This window comes from Tamandua tetradactyla, chromosome 9, assembly GCF_023851605.1.
Source record: "Tamandua tetradactyla isolate mTamTet1 chromosome 9, mTamTet1.pri, whole genome shotgun sequence".
Classification (NCBI taxonomy): Eukaryota; Metazoa; Chordata; class Mammalia; order Pilosa; family Myrmecophagidae; genus Tamandua; species Tamandua tetradactyla.
This window is the reverse complement of record NC_135335.1, coordinates 93811869-93834098: the sequence shown is the minus strand read 5'-3', so window position 1 is coordinate 93834098 and position 22230 is coordinate 93811869. Positions and strand designations below refer to the sequence as shown.

Genomic DNA, 22230 nt, shown 5'->3' with positions numbered 1-22230 from the left:
AGAATCTGAATATTACAATAAATGAGCTAGACTTAACAGACATTTATAGGACATTACACCCCACAACAGCAGGATACACCTTTTTCTCAAGTGCTCATGGATCATTCTCAAAGATAGACCATATGCTGGGTCACAAAGCAAGTCTCAACAAATTTAAAAAGATTGAAATCATTCAGAACACTTTCTCAGATCATAAGGGAATGAAGTTGGAAATCAATAATAGGTAAAGCACCAGAAAATTCACAAATATGTGGAGGCTCAACAACACACTCTTAAACAACCAGTGGGTCAAGGAAGAAATTACAAGAGAAATCAGTAAATATCTCGAGGCAAATGAAAATGAAAACACAACATATCAAAACTTATAGGATGCAGCAAAGGCAGTGCTAAGAGGGAAATTTATTGCCCTAAATGCCTATATCAAAAAATAAGAAAGGGGGCAGGTTATGGTGGCTCAGCAGGCAGGAATGCTTGCCTGTGATGCCAGAGGACCTGGGTTCAATTCCCGGTGCCTGCCCATGTTAAATAAATAAATAAATAAATAAAAAAGATTAAAAAAATAAATAAAAAAAGAAAGGGCAAAAGTACAGGAATTAACTGTCCACTTAGAAGAACTGGAGAAAGAATAGCAAACTAACCCCAAAGCAAGCAAAAGGAAAGAAATAACAAAGATTAGAGCAGAAATAAATAAAATTGAGAACATGAAAACAATTGCGAAAATCAACAAAACCAGAAGTTGGTTCTATGAGAAAATCAATAAGGTTGATGGGCCCTTAGCAAGACTGACAAGAAGAAGAAGAAAGAGGATGCAAACAAATAAGACCAGAAATGGAAGAGGAGACATAACCACTGACCCCACAGAAATAAAGGAGGTAATGAGCAGATACTAAGAGCAACTTTATGCCAATAAATACAACAACGTAGATGAAATACACAACTTCCTAGAAAGGCATGAACAACCAACTCTGACTCAAGATGAAATAGATGACCTCAACAAACCAATCACAAGTAAAGAAATTGAATCAGTCATTCAAAAGCTTCCCAAAAAGAAAAGTCCAGGACCAGACGGCTTCACATGTGAATTCTACCAAACATTTCAGAAAGAATTAGGACCAACCCTGCTCAAACTCTTCAAAAAAATTGAAGTGGAGGGAAAGCTATCTAATTCATTCTATGAAGCCAACATCACCCTCATACCAAAACCAGGCAAAGATATTACAAAAAAAAGAAAACTACAGACCAATCTCTCTAATGAGTATAGATGCAAAAATCCTCAACAAAATTCTAGCAAATCGAATCCAGCAACACATTAAAAGAATTATACATCATGACCAAGTAGGATTCATCCCAGGTATGCCAGGATGGTTCAACATAAGAAAATCAATTAATGTAATACACCATATCAACAAATCAAAGCAGAAAAATCACATGATCATCTCAATTGAGGCAGAGGATGCATTTGACAAAATTCAACATACTTTCGTGTTGAAAACACTTCACAGGATAGGAATACAAGGGAACTTCCTTAAAATGATAAAGGGAATATATGAAAAACCCACAGCTAATATCGTCCTCAATGGGGAAAAACTGAAAACTTTCCCCCTAAGATCAGGAAAAGACAAGAATGTCCACTATCACCACTGTTATTCAACATCGTGCTGGAAGTTCTAGCCAGAGCAATTAGACAAGAAAAAGAAATACAAGGCATCAAAATTGGAAAGGAAGAAGTAAAACTATCACTGTTTGCAGATGATATGATACTATATGTCGAAAACCCTGAAGAATCCACAGCAAAACTACTACAGCTAATAAACGAGTACAGCAAAGTGGCAGGTTACAAGATCAACATTCAAAAATCTGTAGTCTTTCTATACACTAGTAATGAACAATCTGAGGGGGAAATCAAGAAACGAATTCCACTTACAATTGCAACTAAAAGAATAAAATACTTAGGAATAAATTTAACTAAAGAGACAAAAGACCTATACAAAGAAAACTACAAGAAATTGTTAAAAGAAATCACAGAAGACCTAAATAGATGGAAGGGCATACCGTGTTCATGGATTGGAAGAGTGTATAATAATAGCAAAATGTACAAGGTACAATTTTAAAAAAGTTTTTGCATGAGGAAGAACAAAGGAATGTCATTATTGCAGGGTACTGAAAATAGATGGTATTAATATTTTAAAATGTCACCTTCTGTGTGAGACTAAGGCAAAAAACGTTTATTTGTTACAAAATTTATATTTTGACTAGTGCATTTCCTAACATAACTTATGTAGATAGCTTGATTGAACACCATAAGTACTTGGAATCTCAGGTAGGACATGAGATTTTGCTGGTTTGTCCAGAGTGATGCCCCGAGGAATCCCAGAGTGATTTGATCAGTGAGTGGAAAAGTATCTGCAAAGCCCCCTTCAGGGAGTGGTGAGAACGGGGAGAAATTCAACTTCCCCAAGTTGAATTCTTGATATTCTCACAAGCAGTGTGGACAGCAAAAGCTATAGGCAGAGCCCCCAACTTGGGGTTTGTTCATCTGAAACTTAACCCCGCAAAGGATAGGTCAAGTCTACTTAAAATTTAGGCCTAAGAGTCACCCCCAAGAGAGCCTCTTTTGTTGCTCAGATGTTGCCCCTCTCTCCAGCCAACACAACGAGAAGTCTCACCACCCTACCCCTCTGTACGTGGGACATGATTCCCAGGGGTGCGGACCTTCCTGGCAACTTGGGACAGAGATCTTGGAATGAACGGAGACTCAGCATCAAGGGATTGAGAAGAACCCTAGAATGAGCTGAGACTTAGCATCAAGGGATTGAGAAAACCTTCTCGACCAAAAGGGGGAAGAGGGAAATGAGACAAAGTGTCAACAGCTGAGAGATTCCAAACAGAGTCAAGAGGTTATCCTGGAGGTTACTCTTATGCATCAAGTAGATATCATCTTGTTATTCAATATGTAATGGAGAGGCTGGAGGGAACTGCCCAAAAATAGAGAGCTGTGTTCCAGTAGCATTGTTTCTTGAGGATGATTGAATAATGATACAGCTGTCACAATGTGACTCTGTGATTGTGAAAACCTTGTGTCTGATGCTCCTTATATCTACCTTGTCAACAAAGGAGTAGAACATATGGAATAAAAATAAATAATAGTGGGAACAAATGCTAAAATAAATTTAGTTTAAATGCTAGTGACCAATGACAGCGAGGGGTAAGGGGTATGGTATGTATAACTTTTTTTCTCTGTTATCGTTTTATTTCTTTTTCTGTTATCTTTTTATTTCTTTTTCTAAATCGATGCAAATGTTCTAAGAAATGATGAATATGCAACTAAGTGATGATATTGTGAATTACTGATTATGGATGTTGTTTTATTTTGTTTATTTTTTTAATTAATAAATAAATTTTTAAAAATGTTTAATAAGGCTTACTGTAAAGATTCCTAGACTGTAAGCTCTTAGAACAGTTGCATATATTATTGAGTTTTACGTGCTACTTCTAAATTCTGAGATGCTGAACTCTTTGTGTATAACTTGGTCATTTCCTAGAACTTTGGGTATAATGTGTGACACCTGAGACTAAGAGTTAGAGTTCTGCAGCTCTGAAAGTCAGCATCATCACCCCATACAGCAAATGTTAGAGAAGGTGAAAAAGAAATCAGACTTCAAATAGAGCTATGAATGAAAGGGACTTGGTAAGGACTAAGGTAAATCAGAATACAGGGTAAAGGATGATATTACCTGTATTTTAGAATTTCAACTTCTGTGTGGGACTAAAGGAAGAGATGCTTATCTGAGTCAAATTTATATTTTTGGTAGCACACTATCTAATTTGAACTGTATGGTGAGTTTGTTCAAACAACTTAATTACATGGAACCTTGAATAGGCAATGGGATCTTGTTATTTTGTACAGATTAATGTAATACATCAATACATCCCAGAGTAATTTGGGTAGAAAATAAAAAAGAATCTGCAAGGTTCCCTTTAGGGACTGGGGGGAAATGTGGAAAAATCAAATTTCCCCATGTGGGGCACTCCTGATATTCTTGTAAGCATTAGGGACTACCAATTTAATAAGCCAAGCCTTTGATCTTTGGGCTTCCTTATTCCTGCAAAGGAAAAGCTAAGCTTATTTAGCTTAAGTCACCCCCAGAGAACCTCTTTTTTTGCTTAGATGAGGCCTCTCTAAGCCAACTCTGCAAAGAAACTCACTACCCTCCCCCACCAATTAAGACTTGACTCCCAGGGATGAGACTGGCCCTGGCATCATGGGATAAAGAAAGCCTTCTTGACCAAAAGCAGGAAGAGAAATGAAATAAAATTTCAGTGGCTAAGAGATTTCACATAAAGTCAAGAAGTCATTCTGGACGTTATTCTTATGCATTATATATTCGTTTATAGTTTCTAGTCTATTAGTATAGCTAGAAGGAAATATGTGAAATGGCTGAACTGTAATCCATTAGACTTGATTCTTGATGATGATTTTTTTTATCATGTGACCATGTGATTATGAAAACCTTGTAAGTGACACTCCCTCTAACCAGTGTAAGGGCAGACGAGTAATAAAATAAAGACCAAGTACATAAATAAATAATAGGGGGTGATAAATAGGATGTTTGGGGTGTTTTATTTTTATGTTTTATTTTTTTTTATGTTTTAGTTGTATTTTTATTTTTTTAGAGTAATGAAAACGTTTTAAAATTGACTGTGGTGATGAATGCACAACTATATGATGATACTGTAAGGCAATGATTGTATATTTTGGATGACTATAAGGTATGTGAACATATCTCAATAAAATTGCATTTTAAAAAAAAGAACCTATTCTAAGACAAAAGTCAGAAATACCAAAGATTGAGTATGTACAAAGAGAAAAATATAAAAACCCCTAAAATAGATATTAGAGAAAAATTAAATATATGTTAGAGAAAAATTAAATAAATTAATGGATAAGTACATAGTCCCTTTAAATAATATTTAGAAAGCATTGTCAATGATAGGTTGTTATAAACAATATAGTATGTAGGATTTTAAAAATTAAATGCAAAACAACACATAATATGAGACATATAAATATGTCTGAATTCAAACAGAAAAAAATAAGGAAGGAAACAAAACAAAATTTTCAAGCATTTATCAAGGAAGGGATGCATTAGAAGATTTTTATTTTTATACTTAAATTTCCTAATTCTCTACCATTTATATTTAAAAAAACAGTTTTAGAGATTTATTCATAAGAAACACTGGCATTTCTGCTGAAGAGAATAAAAATTGACATTTATACTGCAGATGAAGAAAGCGCCACAGACATCTTTATTTTCAGAAGACCATAGCAATTTTCTTTCAAATATTTGTTTGGTGGTTTGAAACTATATGTGCCCCAGAAAAACATGATCTCAAAGTTAACCCATTTCTTGGTAGTGGTAAATGAAAGCGAGGGGTAAGGGGTATGGTATGTATAACTTTTTTTTCTCTATTATCGTTTTATTTTTTTCTGTTGTCTTTTTCTTTCTTTTTCTAAATCAATGCAAATGTTCTAAATGATGAATATGCAACTATGTAATGATATTAAGAATAATTGATTATATATGTAGAATGGAATGACATTGTTTTGTTTGTTTGTTGTTAATTTTTTTTTAATTAATAATAAAAAAAAAAGTTAACCCATTTCTGTAGGTGTGGAACCCCTGAAGGCAGGAATTTATGTGGCTACTTCAGTTAAGGTGCGACCTACTCATTCAGGATGGGTCTTAATCATCTTAGTGGATGATTTTATAACAGAATGAATACAGGGAAAGAGAGAGAAAGAAAGCCACAGAAGCATGAAGGGGAAATCAACAAAACCTGGAAGGGAAGGGAGAGACCAGCAGACACCACATGTCTTGTCCTGCAGCAGAGGAGCCAAGGATCACCAGCAGCTGGTCTTTTAAAGCATCGCCTTGACGATGCCACCATCTGGACATTCTCCTGACCTCAACCATGAGCAAACAGCTTCCCATCAAGCCAACACAGTTCATGGTATTTGCTTTGAACAGCCTAAGAAAATAAAACAAGTTAGTTCTTACCACGCACATGATGTAGGACAGGATAGCACCAGAGGAGCCAATGAGTGCACCAACGATGGTCAGCAGATTGTTGTTGAGCAGGAAGCCCTCTGCACAGAGGGCCCAGCCCGAGTAGCTGTTCAGCACCGTGATAACCACAGGCATGTCGGCACCCCCAATAGCAGCCGTCAAAGTCACACCCTAGGTCAAAACCAAAGCAGAACTCAAAAATTAGTGACATAAAAATAAAGCCCCTGACATTTAACACCTTGACTCCTAAGCACTCCAGTTTTCCAATTAACGTATTTACATATACATTCTACTTCACTTGGGGATAACGGCCAAGTGTCACCTAATGACAAACTCTCCACAGATATAAAACCATAAATGCTGGACAAAAAAAAAAAAAAAAAAATTCCCTAAATAAAGGCAGTAGCCAAAAGCAGGAAGAAACTGGAGAGGCATTTACACTTGGGGAAAAAATTAATGTCCCTGAGTGAATTTCCCAGTTTTTATGGCTTTTAGCTGAGGGGAGACCAGTGTCAGTGCAAAGTGGTGTAGCTAAAACTAGGATGTAAACTCACAGTTTTACTAGCTTGAAGATTCCAGGGACAGAGTTAAGGATAATACAACAGCAGATAAATAAGGAGGAAAATCCTACAAAATCACATGCCTGCAAGAGGAAGACCAAAATTCTCTATATACACTCTGTCCAGCTATCTGTTGACTTCTGAAGTATTCATACATGGGGCAGATGCCAAGCAACAGGGTTAAAGGTAAAATAAGAATAAATTGCACCTGACCCCCATGATAGGAGAGTGAGAACTTTGAAGTTGAGTAAGGTCAAGTTAACTGCTTACAGAAACAAAAACAAAAACAGATTTTTGCAGGAAAATAACAGAATCCAAAGTCCCTATGACATCTTTCACAATATCCAGGATGTGATCCAAAATTAGTAAACACAGCAAGAAAGGAAAAGCTAAAATAGCCCAAATGTTGAATATAGTATTAGTAAAGATTTTTAAGATGTTATTTTAACTATGCTCAAGAATAAAAAGGAACTAAAGTCTAGAGCATGGGTTATCAGGTCCGGGCTTATTGTAAAGGGTCCTAGATTGTAAGCTCTTACAGCAGTCACATATATTCATGAGGTGCAACTGTTAATTCTAAATTCTGAGATACTGAGCTGTTTGTATAAAGCATGATCTTTCCCAGAAACTTTGGGTACTTTTGTGACACCTGAGACTCAGAGTTAGAGCTCTGAAACTCTGAAAGTCAACAATACTCCATAAAAGAACTGCTTAAAAAGTTGAAAAAGGGATCAGACTTCAACTAGAGATATGAATGAAGCTGATCTGGATACGACTAAAGTATACTAGAAGACTGGGTAAAGGATGATATTGTCCATATTTTAAAACTTCACCTTCTGGGTGAGACTAATGGAAGAGATGTTTAATTGGTGCAAAATCTGTCTTTTGGGTACTGCATTCCTAATTTAACTTTTAAAGTCAGTTCAGTTGAACACCATAAGTACATGGAATCTTAAATAGGGGATGAGATCTTGTTGGTGTGCCCAGGTTAGTATGATGCCCCGATATATCCCAGAGCGATTTGGGCAGTGAATAGAGAAGTATTTGCAAAGTTCCCTCGGGGGACAGTGGAGAAAGGAGGAAATATTCAACTTCACCATTTGGAGAATTTCTAATACTCTCTCAAGAGTGGGGACAACCAAATCAATATGCCAAGCCCTTGATCTTGGGGTTCACCCCTATGAAATTTATTGCTGCAAAGGATAGGCTAAGCCTACTTAAAATTAGGCCTTAAAATCACCCCCAGAGAACATCTTCTGTTGCTGAGATGTGGCCCCTCTCTCCAACTCAGCATGTGAACTCACCGCCTTCTCTCCTACGTGGGACATGACTCCCAAGGGTATAAATCTTCCCAGCAACATGGAACAGAAAGGCTGGGATAAGCCAGAACCCTGCACTGAGAAAGCCTTCTTGGCCAAAAAAGGGGAAGAGAGAAATGAGACAAAATAAGGTTTCAGTGGCTGAGAGATTTCAAACAGAGTCAAGAGGTTATCCTGGAGGTTATTCTTAAAATTACATAGAAATCCCTTTTTAGTTTATGGTATGCTGGAGAGGCTAGAGGGAAGTACCTGAAACTGTTGAGTTATGTTCCAGTAGCCTAGATTCTTGAAGATGACTGTATAACAATATAACATTTACAATGTGACTGTGGGTTGTGAGAATCTTCTGTCTGATGTTCTTTATATCCAGGGTATGGACAGATGAGAAAAAATATGGTTAAAATAAATTAAAAAATAATATGAGGGACAAAGGGTAAAACAAATTGGGTAGATAGAAACACTAGTAGTCAATGAGAGGGAGGATTAAGGTATACTGTATACCCTTTTTTGGTTTTTCTTTTTTCTTTTTTTTCTTTTTATGAAGTGTTGCAAATGTTCTAAAACATTATCATGGTGATGAATACACAACTATGTGATGATATTGTGAGCCACTGATTGTGTACTATGTATAGAAAGTACGTGTGTGAGATTTCTCAGTAAAAAATTTTAAAAAAGGAAAATATGTGTTATAGTTTGAAACTGTTAGGTACCCCAGAAAAGCCACTTTCTTTCAACCCTGACCCGGTCTCGTGGGGCCAGACCTACTGTTTAGAATGGAGCCTTGGATCAGATTGTTTCCATGGAGACTGACACACTCAATAGTGGGTGTGACCTTTAATTAAATTATTTCCACCCAATTATGGGTGTCATCTTTTGATTAGAGGGAATTGTGACTGCACCCATTCAAGGTGGGTCTTGATTAGTTTACTGGAGTCCTTTATAAGAAGCGACATTTTGGAGAAACCTCAGATGGAGACACAGACGTCTGGAAATACAGAGCCCCAGGAGACTCCCGGAGCTAACATAACCGACAGAAGGTAGACAGGAACCAGAGCTGACAGATGAAGACATCTGGAGATGCCTGAAGTGCAGGCAGAAGGATCAAATACCTAGATACAGACATTTAGAGACGCAGACTTCGCTGGGCCTTCCCATGAGATGCTAAGCAAGGACTCATATTGCTAAGCAAGCCAGAACCTGGAAAGAACCAAGGTAAGCTAAGATAAGAAATCAAGAGTTGCCCCAGAGAAGCTAAGAAGGGACCAGCAGATGTCAGCCATGTGCCTCCCCCTGTGACAGAGGAAACCCAGATGCCATCTGACCCTTTCTACAGAGTCAAGGTATCCTTGTTTGGATGCCTTAGTTTGGACATTTTTCTGGCCTTAAAGCTATAAACTTGTAACTTAATAAATCCCCTGATAAAAGCCATTCCATTTCTGCTACAGCATTCTAGCAGCTTTAGCAAACTAAAACAATATACAAAAATTATAATTTTTAAATGTCCAGCAATCCTACTTGCACATACAACAAAAAATGTACATACAAGGTTGTTTACAGCAGCACTGCTTTTTTATGACCAAAAGAAACCAAGAAATAATCTAATATGTCTGGATATGGTGATTTATTAAATAAATTATAACACACATACTATTAACACTATATGGCAATTTAAAAAATAAACAAAAAGACGTAGATCTTATATGGACTGACATTAAAAAAAGCTAAGTTTGTCACAGAAAAAATGCTACTTGCAAAACAACAGATACATCAGAATTCCATTTATATAAAAAGAAAATATTTATCTATATTCACATAAATAAATATAGAAGGATTAAAAAGGTCTGCAGGTACATACCAATCAGTTAGCTCTGGGAGAGGAAAAAGAATGCTTGGGAGAAATTTTTTCTTTTTATCTTACATAGTCCTATATTTTTTGAGTTTGTAATGAGACGATTAAATTTATGTATTAAGCTAAAAGCAATTAAAATAAACCCACAAAATATCTTATTCAAACATTCTTATGCAGCCAATAAGTATATTAAATATAAAATTCATCTCCTCTCAAAAATAACAACTCTTTAATTTTCACATTTCTAATCTATAGGTTTGATTTTGAAATGTTTTACCTCTTCATTATTACATAAAAAAATCAAAACTATTTTTTCTTTGTTTAAAATAAAATAATAAGCCAGAATAAGATTAGATCATCAGTGGTCAGATAAAGATAGAATTTTAAATTACTTTTCAATGTTCTAAAGTTTCTGCACTAAAATGATGGCCTAACTCTTAAGATCACAAAAAAAATAAGTATAATTTACTAATACTCTAAACCTGAGCTTCTGAATTAAGCATCCAGTAAGTGTCCTGCAGGGCTTGTCACACAGAAGATGCCTAGTGAATAGCACTGAAACCTGGATTTTTAAATTTCTATTTACCAACACAATAATCCAGTAAAAAGACCTCAGAGCAGAATGAATGTCACAGATCAGGAATCACATGACACAATTTTGATGGGACCCTTAAAAATGTAAAGAGTAATTTTCTCCTTATAGTGTTTTTTCCAGATTTCAAAAAAATGAACATGTAACATCATTTTAAAACTTTTTTCCTATCAATGGCCTAAAAGAGATAGAACATGATGAAAATGTAATCTTAACTGAATACTCCCAGTTCCTTGCTAAATATGTACTTTCAATCTCTGACTTCTTACCATGACAGCAGAGAGAGCTGACACAGATCCCAGACAGGTAATGCCTGTGGTAAAGCTTGGGTCCATCATGAATGGGATTATTCCGCCTACACTAGCAGCCAGCAAGCCTGCATTGAGGAAATGCCTTCCAGGGAGCAGAAGCGGGGCAGATTTCAGGATACCTAGAACCAAGCACATGGTATTCAGCATCTAGAAGGTGTCATAAGAATCACTCCCCATAAACACAAACATTCTCAAAAGTATATCATTTAGCAGAGTTATACAGAGAAGGTAGGGTTTAACAAATAAGTATGATTGCTGAATCATTATATTGATATTTATTTTACTCTCCAGTATCTTAGAGCAGCTAAAAGTAAAAACCAAAAATTGTGGAACTGTAACCCATACAAACTTTGAAATCTGTTCTATGACTAATTGTTGCAATGGGCTTTGAAATTTATTACTTTTTTGTATATATGTTATTTCTCACAAAAAAGAAAAAAGTCAATTGTGATGATAAATGCAGCAATATGATGGCATTGATTGTACACTGTGGATGATTACTTGGCATGTGAATATATAATATATATAATTTAATCCTAAACTATCAAAGCTTAGTGTATGAATAATACATAGCATTTAAAATCTTACTTTATATCACTGGATACTGAACATAAAAGCAAACTAGAGTACTTGCATGTAACACATGGAAACAGGAAAAGTACAGTTCAACTTAACTGATCTTTTCCCTACATTGATCACATAATTTCTTTACTCTTTGTCACGGAATCTTGAAAAATGATCTTTTTTCTCATGACTCACAAAGAAGTTGTTAGCTGTGGTTTTATTTATTTAAAACCTTAATACAGAGTAAGCACATTAGCATTTCTGATTCTATCAAACAAGCCCAAAGTAGAACCCCTGTTTATTAGTTGTTTCTAAAGAGAAAGCATGAAGCAAGAGTGTTTTAGGCTTGTGGGTTTTTTGTGACTTTTAACTTTATGGAAGTTCTCCCACTTAATTTAATGACTTATTTGCTGAAAGGCAAGACCAAATTTTTAATCATGAACTAGTTTCTCTAATGACTCATTTTTTCATGAAAATCTTGAAAGTAGCCTATGTGGATTTTTATCTCCATTTCCATATTCATGCTGACTTACTTTAGCAGTAGCAAAAGTTGCCATGATAGAGTGCTAAAATGTGTATCTGTTTTCAAAATTAAGCACTGTTTACTAATCACACGAACTTATTCAGTAAACTGCTCTCTAGTCTGGAAAATGTATGAAGATCATTTTGTGAACTCTACATAAGTGTTGCTAACCAAGGATTATGAGGATATTATTTTGTTCAAATATATTACCAAATGTCAATTAGTCCCTCTAGGCAAATTTCTGGGCACGAGTTTCTTCCACTAGCTGCCTGCAGAAGAAAGAGCTTCAAAGCTTAATGACATTTTTTAAGGCTCAATAAATGGAAGCCATATTAATGATGGAAAAAAAAACCTTTATATATTTCTGAGTGCTTTGCAAATATTCTTCACCTAACAGGTTTTGCTATAAAGTTAGCTTCTATAATTGAAGTCGACCCCCAAACACCCTGAATAACAGATATTTACCCCTAGGTTTTGTTGAATCACTTACCCTGCAATTTTCCATAGGCTACAAGAGACCCACTAAAAGTAACACCACCGATATAAGTACCGAGGTAAGCCACAATCTTGGTGAGATTTGCTGCTGCATCCGTGGCAAAATGTGGATATTCTACAATGTACTCAGCAATGCAAGTAAGCACAGCTGCCAAACCCACCAAACTGTGGAAAGCAGCAACTAATTGAGGTAAATCAGAAATCTGGATGCGCTTGGCAATTGTCAAGCCTGTTGGGAAATGAAGGTCAAAGAGAAATTGAAACTTGCAGATTTTTTAGAAATAGCCACAATAAACATCATACTTAAGGGGTTCTATCACTATCATCAATAAATATTTATTGGGTTCCTAGCATGAACTAAATATCCTCTACAGGGGCTCTACAGAAGGTATTATGTATATATATCTTTCAACATAAGCTTTTTCAACATATCTATCCATTCCCAAATTCCAAAGGACCCAAACACATCAGCCATCAAATCAAGGCATGCCTCTTCCCCTTCCTCTCAGAACCTCCAAATACTCCCCTAGCCTAGCTCTTCAGATTACTTAAAACTCCAGTTAAAGTCACTTACGTCCCCCACTGCAGGAACAACCCAGCCCCTCCTCTTGCTCCCAATCACACAAGAAACAGCTGAAATATGAAGAAGGCCTGGGTAGATTTACAACTGGGTGGATGGTAGCAAATCCATTGGTAAAAAAAATGCAAATATCTGAGTAGGAAAGACTAAAATTAGGAGGCTCTCAAAGGAGTTGCATGATGATAGGTAGGTGATACAGAGAGGAGCTCTGTATATTTGCTGGGATTGGGTCCCAGCCAAGAACCTGGGGCACAAGCATTTTCCTGTAAGTGTTTTTCTAGGGACTATCAAGAAAGGACTCAAAGGCTATCCTGAAGTGTATAAAAGGAGGCCTAAAACTTATGGCACGGTGGTAAATGTTTTAAAAACCAGCTCTCCCTGGGGGGGGGAAATGTGTGTATATAAATTAATAGGGAAAAAAATGTGTGTATATAAATTAATACATGAGTTTTGACTGGTATCAAGCTGTGTGGCACCACACAATTTGCAAATAAAAAATATAATACTTGTCATTATAATTCCATACAGCTAACTGATTTTCAAAGAATGCTTTTCTTAATTTTTGCCAAATTTTATATCCATTTGCCAACCTATGCTTGCATCTGATATTCAAATAAGTATAGTTCCAATATGAACATTAGTTGATATTATTGTTTACAGTAACAAGAAAAACAAAGTGAAACAGTGAAGATGTATGTAAGAATTTTACTCAGTTGTCAATGATATGAGTGACTTTTTGCTGAACGTGGCAATAGTTTTCATATTCTGCAAGAAAACTGGCTGAATTTTTTGTTATTCACAGTATAAGAGCAACAGAAAGCATGCACATTTATATTTAAGCTGCATCATTAACACTTTCTCCATCACTTTCTCAGGTCTGAACAATCAACAAAACAATTAATCAAGCCCATGTTTGTAGCATTTGCTGATTTTCATGTGTAAATACTCCTATCCTAGACAATTTCATAGCTACCAATGCGATGTCACTGAGAAGAGATATGCTGTAGCCCAAAATTATATAATATTTCTACCATACATATACACTAGTAGTAATAACTTCAAGAGCCTAGAAAAAATCTAGGAAGTTAATTAGAAATGATGAGTTTTTAGTGTTACCCTTGTTTTTAATATAATTTATGTGATTTTATATTAATATTATTTAATTTTTAATAATGGCTGTGTTTAACAATCAGCTTGCAAAATTCCTTAAAATTTAACAATCTGCTTGCAAAATTCCTTAAAATTTAATAATCAGCCCCAGCACATCAGTGAAAACGATTAAAACAATAGCTATTCTGCTGGCCCATGCATTTTTCAAGTTTTTGACAGGTCTTTGAAGCAGAATCTTTATGCCCAGCAAAATAAAAGACGAGCCTATACACAACACAAACAGGAGTATTCCAGTCCTTCATTCTATCGTCAGCTGGCAGTTGAGATCCATAAAGGAAAATAACCAATACAGGTTCTAGCCCACTCTTTTGACTCAGCCGTTATACCTACTCAATATTTGAAAAGGTCTGTACTTAAAATGACAATTACACCAACTGTGATGAGTTATCACTAAAATAATAGTCACCGGAACAACTTCCATTAAGGCAATTTAATTCCTCGATCAAATATGGAACTCAAACAGAAATATATATTCAGAGACTGAGGTGCTATTAGAAGGTCTTATTCCTAACAATGTACTCTCAAATCTCTGAGCCCAATTGCCTTCAGCTGTTTTAAGGGCGCCAGGTCAAACAATGGCAGAACCTCAGCTGTGCTTACCAATTGTGCCGCCCAAAGCCATTGCTCCCGACATTTGGGCTAACAATTCTGGGCTGGGTTTTAGACCTCCGAGAGTGGCTGCCAAGCCTCCAGCAACCCCAATCATGCCCAGCGCATTGCCAAGACGAGCTGTTCCCTGGGTGGAGAGACCAGCTAGGGCACCAACGCAACACAAACCTGAGCCCAGGTACATGATCTTTTCAAAGAAAAGGGGAGAAAGAAAGAAATTATCACAAGCTTGAATCTATTAACATTGGGAAGACCATTCTTAAGGAAGCATGATTCTCTAAGGATAATTTTAAATTCAAACCATAGAGGGGTCAATCTCAAATGTTCTTTCAATATATTTTCCTATACATCAGAAATATTAATATATTGAATACTTTAACTTGTACTTGCCAAGCTCCCATTTATATAAACCAGTCCCTTCTGGCTTTTGATTTCATGCATGAATAAACAGTGCCCAAATTTAAATGGAGCCATTAGGTATAAAAGTACAGGTAGACTTAAAGAGCCAACTTTCAGAAGGGATCTGAAAATTTAGACCTAGCCAGAAACTATAAAGCAGCCAACCTCTGATGTCATTAAGTGCCAAGAACACTGCCACGTACTTTACGTATGTTATAATTTAGTATCACAAGAGCCACAGGAGGAAAGAATCATCATCCTCATTCTACAAAGAGAAAACTGAAGCTTAAAGAGATTACAAAATTTTTTTAAAGATAAACAATAAGTATATGGCAAATTTGGGATTCAAACATAGTTCTGGCTGACTCACTCACACCAACTCTTCTCAAAAAAGATTTTATTAATTCAACAAATACTGCATGTTAAGAACACAACAGAGAAAACAAGACATGATTTCTGCTGTCATGAAGGCTATAATCTAGTGATAGTCACTGAAAAAAAAAAGGAAAATACTGAGTTCACAACAAAATTGAAGCTCTATTATAATTTTATTTAGACCTGGTACTTTCAATGTTCAAATTGATTACTTCTGCTTTTCTGTACAGCATTCATTTTTAGAATATCTTTTTTTGAATGAATTGGTATTAAAGGAGCTCTCTACCTTGTGGACACAGGGAACAAAAAATGATGCACTACATTTATAGAGGAAGAAAGCGAGCAGGAAAAGGGCTAATTGTATTTAATAATAAAATATTTCAATTTTTTTATGAATTATTTCACTATATCCATACAATAATCCAGCCAGATACATAAAGAGGATACTAATAACCTTCTCAATTATTTTTACATATGGAAAAACTTAGGTAAACCCATGTTAGTACATTCAGTTTGCAGACAAATCCATTTCTAGAATCCAGGGAACTGATGCTTGGATCAGAGCTGTAGTTGACAAGAATGCTTTTATGGTTATTGGTTCATTTGCTTGAATTTTGGTAAATATAATCTCAAGTCTAATTAGGAAGAAAACATGGCAGCAAAAATACAGACTTAAGCCTCTTACTTGTTCAATGTTATAACCACTGTAGAGAGCAGCTAAATATCCTCCAACAAAGGTGCCAGCAGGGAGCAGATACAGGTAATTGAATTCTGGGGGATCAGTGGGACGCTTGAACATGTCCAGCATTCTCTGAGTCACCAGAAAGCCACCTAATCAAATAAAGGAAATATAAAACAGAAAGAGGTATCTCACTAAGAAACATGATTCTATTTAAAAGTGCTACAATTTCTCTATTTTTAAGCACATCTTTATCATCTAGGGCTAAATATAATTTTAAGTAACATTTTAGAACCTAAAAATTATAGGTGATTCTTTCCTGCCAATCCTAAAGAAAACCTAGGGCATTATATAAGATTCTACAAAGGTTCCATGCTCTAGGGTAACTTTCCAAAACCTACAACCTTCAGATGGGTCCCTGGACCAGATAAGTCCTGAAATGCAGAGGGGCTAGCCTTTGAGAACATCAGCTAGTTCCACCCCCTATACCATATTACCAACAGCCCCTTCCAACATGAAAAAGTTACGGTATTGGGCACAGCCCAAATACACCCTAAAGAGTAGGAGGAAGATCAAAGGTGATGGTGGAGTTATACAGAGAACATAGGATTTATCAAATGAGTATGACTGCTGAATCCTTATATTGACATTTCTGTTGGTCTCCAGTGCCTTGAAGTAGCTAGAAGAAAAAACGAAAAATTGTGGAAGTGCAACCCATACCAAACTTTAAAATCTGTCCTATTACTACTTGTTAAATTGTACTTGGAAATTTATTGCTTTTTCGTATATATATTAAATCTTACAATAAAAAAAAGTTAGAAAAAAAAGTAATACAAATTCAGTACATAAACATTTAGAAATAAAGGCCTGCCAAAAATATTTTGGCTACGAATAGCAGTCTTTTCTTCTATGCATATATATATATTTTTATTTTAAAAGTGGGCTTACTGTATATAATTCTTAAAGCCTTATTTTTTTCTTAAGTAATCATTCAATATTCTTCAACAACATCATGTTAAATGGTTGCCATATTTAACTGCACGGTAATAGCTTAATAAATCACTTGGATGTTTAACAAAATATATAGGTGATTCTGTTACTCAAGCCAGTTCCATTAGAAGGGGGAATAAAATCTTAGATATTCTCAGGAAGAAAAAACTTGCTTTCAGAATATAGAACCACTATTTTTGCATGACTGAAAAGTAAATAGTTATTCAAACAGCTTAGGAATGCAAAGATCAAATGTCATGAACTTTCTTTTAATATGCTATTCTGTTTGTTAAACCTTGTAACAATTGATAAAAGAGAAAAACACCATATCAACACGCATCAAGTTTCTTGGACACATTAAACCATTTCTAAAAACAAAATAGCATTATATGAGTTTCATACACAAATGATGTGCTACGCTTTCCATTTTCAGGGACAAACGTTGGCTAGGGATAAGGCAAAATGCTAAAATTTTATCTAAAACTATACTTACTTATAGACATTACGGTGATAACTCCAAGTCAACTTACTTCAAAACTATGCATTCAATAAATTTCTAGTTAAATTGTAACATGACATCATTTTGTTTATTTGTTTGGGGGCATTGAAGGGAAATGTTCTTTTATCAAGTGTTTTTAAAAACTACTGATGGACAAAATAATTTTCCTTCACGAAGAGCATTATGGTCAGAGTGAAATACGTTTAAAGGGCCCAAAATTAAATTCTTGAAATCAACATGTCTTATTTTATACCTATTTATCTCCATTAGATAGATGGGGCACTCCAAATTCTTCCATTGTTGTCGTACCTGCAATGTTGACTGAGGATATGAATGCAGCAAGAGCAGCGAGGCCCTGAGAAGTAGTGGAAGGGTACAAATGTCCTCCCATCAGTACCAACCCACCAACTGCAGTCAACCCTAGGAAGGAAGCATCAATATGGTGAACGATCACAGTGATGCTGACAAATCAAACATCACAGCTGAAGGACCTTATATACACAGATTCATAAAAAGGAAGGTTCTCAATATCAAAAGGCAAGGCAAGTGCACGTGTGGGCAGTGGTAGAATGCTCACCTTTCATGTGGGAGACCTGGGTTCAATTTCCAGACCATGCACCCAGAACAAAAAAAGGCAAAGAGCCAAAACTGAGCAACAACCTAACTATAATAGCTAAAACTATAGACCTCTAAGATGAACACATAGGGAAATAGCTTCAGGAACTTCTGTTAGGCAATGGATTCATCGAGTTTACATCAAAAGCATAAGCAATAAAAGGAAAAATAAAGCGGACTCCATCAAAATTAAAAACTTTTGTACATGAGAGGCCATTATCAAGAGAGTGAAAAGACATTTTCTTGGGAGAAAGTGGGAGAAAATATTTGGAAACCATGTATCTGATAAGGGTTTAATACACAACATATATATAAATTACAACTTAACAACAAAAAGATAAATAGCTCAATTGAAAGTGGGAAAAGAACTTGAATAGATATTTTTCCAAGGAAAATATACAAATAACTAATAAAAACATGAAAAAATATTCAACATCTTTAGCCACCAGGAAAATGCAAATCAAAACCACAACGAAAAATCCACTGGACTAGCTAGTAATTAAAATAAAATTTAGGGAAAAAAAAAAACAGAAAATAAGTGATGGTGAGAATGCAAATAAATAAAACCTTAGCACACTGTAGGTGGGAATGTAAAGTAGTACAGTCACTGTGGAAAATAGTTTGGTGGTTTCTCAAAAATGTCAAACATAGAACCCCATATAGCCCAGCAATTCCACTTATATGTGTATACCTAAAATAATTGAAAGCAGGAACTCTAACAGATACTTGTACACACCAATGTTCATAAGCAACATTGTTTGTGGTAGTCAACAGATGGAAACAATCCAAGTGCCTACCAACAGACGAGTGGATAAACAAAATGTGGTATATACATACAATGGTATATAATGTATTAAGAACAAATGAAGTTCTGATACATGGAATAAAATGAATGAACTTTGAAGACATCATGTTGAATAAAATAAGCCAGACACAAAGGGACAAGATATTGTATGATTATATTTATATGGAATAGCTAGGATATGCAAATTCACAGAGAGAAAGTAAAGAGTACCGTTTACCAGAGAAGGGGGCAAAGGGCAATGAGGAGTTAATACACAGAGGATGGAGGGTTTCTACTTGGGGTGTGGGAAAGTTCTGATAATGGATGGTGGTGAGGGTAGCACAATGTAGTGAATATGATTAATTCCACAGCATGACTGCATGTGAACGGTATGTCTGGGAGACTGAGATCGGAAAGTTTATGTTATATATATGTTTCCACAATTTAAAAAAAAAAAAAAAGGAATATTTCTTGAATCTTCATTAAAATGCTACAAACAATTTTCAGGGGCTAACAAAGACTTTTTCCTTCTGCATGAGAATTAAACCTCTCTTTAACTCTGTAACTCTGTTCCCCTGGAAACTGATAAATAATATATCAATTATGTCACTATACAACATTGGTTGTAAAAATAATCTGGATGATAGATTGCATGTGAACTGGAAGGAACCATTCATGAATTATAAATACATAATGCCATAGCTTTGGAGTTTTCTGAATACAGTGACTCTTGAAACTGTGCCAGTGAATGTTATAAGAGATGGAGCCTTGAGGCTTCCAAGGCAGGGTAGCTTCCCGGCCTCTCCAACATGGGTCTTATCGTTTCATGCACCAAGCCATCACGGGGTCCCAAAAAGAATAGTTTCCAGGCTGTTGTGTGCACTGCTGCATGAACTGCTGTGAAGACTGACACCAAAGAGAAAGGCCTGATGGTGCCCCACTACCAAGCTGTGCTTCCTGTCCCATAACTTCAGGGTAAATCTCATGTCCAGCATGGCCCATGTGGCCATAGAGGACATTGCAACTATGATTCTGTGAAACCCTGCGTTTCAAAAATTTTATCAGTGGAATCCTTTTCTTAAAGGAAATCATAACTGAAAGAAATGAGTGAATCTGCAGCGCTGAAAATGGGAGCAGCCAAAAGGCCTGTCACACTTCAACAGCGCCTTTCGCTTAACAATCGTACTCCCCATATCCTCTGGGAATCCCTGGGTCACCACCACCAAAACACTGGACTCCAAGTGATATGACATGAAAACATAAGACCTTATGAGCCCTCACTGAAAGCACTCTTAGAGTTGAACAAACCAATGAAAACCTAAGATGAGGAAAAATGATAACAAACCTGAGATTGCATTAGTCACAGACATCAGTGGTGAGTGGAGGGCTGGGGTCACTCCCCAGACAGTATGGTAGCCCACAATGCCAGCCAAGCCAAAAGTGGTCACCATCTGAGAAAAGGCTGAATTGGGAGACACGAGGCCCAAACCCAGTATACCGGTGAGACCTAGAGAGAGAAAGAGCGTCAGCTGACATCCAATTATCTTAGTAAGACTGAAAGCACGCACATACACACCCACACACAAACATGTGGAAAAGTCAATACTTTCAAATTCATCTCCTTTGCCAATAATAATAAGCAGATTTTTTCAGACATTTCATGATTAGGAAGCAAAGGAGGGGTGTCAGGGTATTGGGTATTTTGGATAAAACCCAACCTTCTTACCACTACCACCCTCCAAAACTGTAAAGATCTGGTAGTATTTATGAGTCACTTTAGTAACAATTTGCACATTTTCCTCTGTGTCGCATGTCTTCCCTGTTTTAACTTTCAATGACAATGCCACATGTGTTTATACAAATGTATTTATTCCAGAATTATAGGCCTTTAGAGGATCTACCAAAGCATTTTCTACTTGGGCAAGATACAACCTTTATAAGACAGGACTTTGATGAAGCCAATTTTATGTCACTCTCAGATTTGGCTGAAGAAGAGGGATTTTAAAAGAGTAGGAAGGATTTCATTCACTCCAGCACCTCCCCAAAACATATGGCTTCCACCCACCCGGGACAGAAGTTTTGCAATTGCTCCTGAATCTGGACTGGACTGTTGGCCAGGGCAGTCAGCTCCAGCCTCAACACCAAGTTAGCAAACGAGATTTAACAAAGAAAAGGGGAAAAAAAATACACAAATTAAATTAAGAATGTGCAGAATACAAACAGTCAGTTCTGAACATACATCTTTAATTATCGCCTTCCTTAATGGCAAACATGTGGACAGCTGTTCTGCAACAGAAGAAAGGGTTACCTAGTGGTCAGTAAAAACAAAATGAGAACTGGTGACCAGGGAGCTGGGACTTAACTTTCCAGTTAAGGTAAATTTCCTCCTTGTACAAACTGTCATTTTATAAATGGCAGAGCTAGAATATCTCAGAATTGATGTTCATTTTGCTTTAAAATATGAGTAAGACCACAGTTTCAATTTAGATTTTCCCATCCACATACAATATTTCCAGGGTTCCAGTGCATGACCTATTAACCATCTGGAGGGAAAGTTAAAAAAGAATATCATTTTGCCTTCCAGTTAATTACTACAGAAACAGTGTAGGGTATTGGTTAAGAAAACATTTTCTTAAGTCAGACCACCTGGTTCAAAGCCTGGCTCTGGTGCTTGCTAACTCGGATATGATCTCGGATAAATTACTTAACCTCTCTGTGCTTCAGTGTTCTTATGCATAAAATTATTAAACCTATCAATACTCATCTGTAAAAGGTTAATAATAACACACCAGTTTACTGAGTTCTTGAAGGGCATAAAGGAGCTGATGCTTGTGAGGCGCTTAGCACAGTGCCTAGCAATGAATGCCAGCTATTATTATGACATTAGTCAAGAAGAACTAAATTATCATAACTGCAATCCATTGTGTCGGGCACATAGGACAGAAGTCTCACAGCTGATCATTTTCTTAACAACTATTTAATAAACTAATGTCTTTTCTGTAATATATTTAATAATGTCAAATGTGCTATTTCTAGAGGCTGTAAGATAGAGGAAAAGAAAAAGAGAGAAAAGAGAAAAAAGCAAATCACATCCTTTCAAGAATGGTATTCAAACAGATTCCTAACATATATACCAGAAAAAAAACTTCTTTTTAATATAAAGGAGGAAGTTCAAGGTAAAAGAAAGACAATTACAAGGTCATCCATTTACTCACTGGAATATGTTATTTGTCATACTTTTTAAAATGC

General features: G+C 36.0%; 1 protein-coding gene across 6 annotated transcripts in view; it reads right to left on the bottom strand.

Annotated features, from left to right (window-relative positions):
* NNT (nicotinamide nucleotide transhydrogenase) overlaps positions 1 to 22230 on the bottom strand; it is a 108193-nt gene that overhangs the window by 38135 nt on the left and 47828 nt on the right. For all 6 annotated transcript variants that reach the window (XM_077117111.1, XM_077117109.1, XM_077117112.1 and 3 more), the window contains exons 11-17: positions 20327 to 20488; positions 17892 to 18002; positions 16100 to 16245; positions 14632 to 14827; positions 12277 to 12510; positions 10658 to 10818; positions 6060 to 6239 (exon numbers count right to left, since the gene is read on the bottom strand). In XM_077117111.1, the coding sequence (XP_076973226.1) occupies positions 6060 to 6239; positions 10658 to 10818; positions 12277 to 12510; positions 14632 to 14827; positions 16100 to 16245; positions 17892 to 18002; positions 20327 to 20488 (1190 nt within the window). The remainder of the gene's footprint in view (positions 1 to 6059; positions 6240 to 10657; positions 10819 to 12276; positions 12511 to 14631; positions 14828 to 16099; positions 16246 to 17891; positions 18003 to 20326; positions 20489 to 22230) is intronic.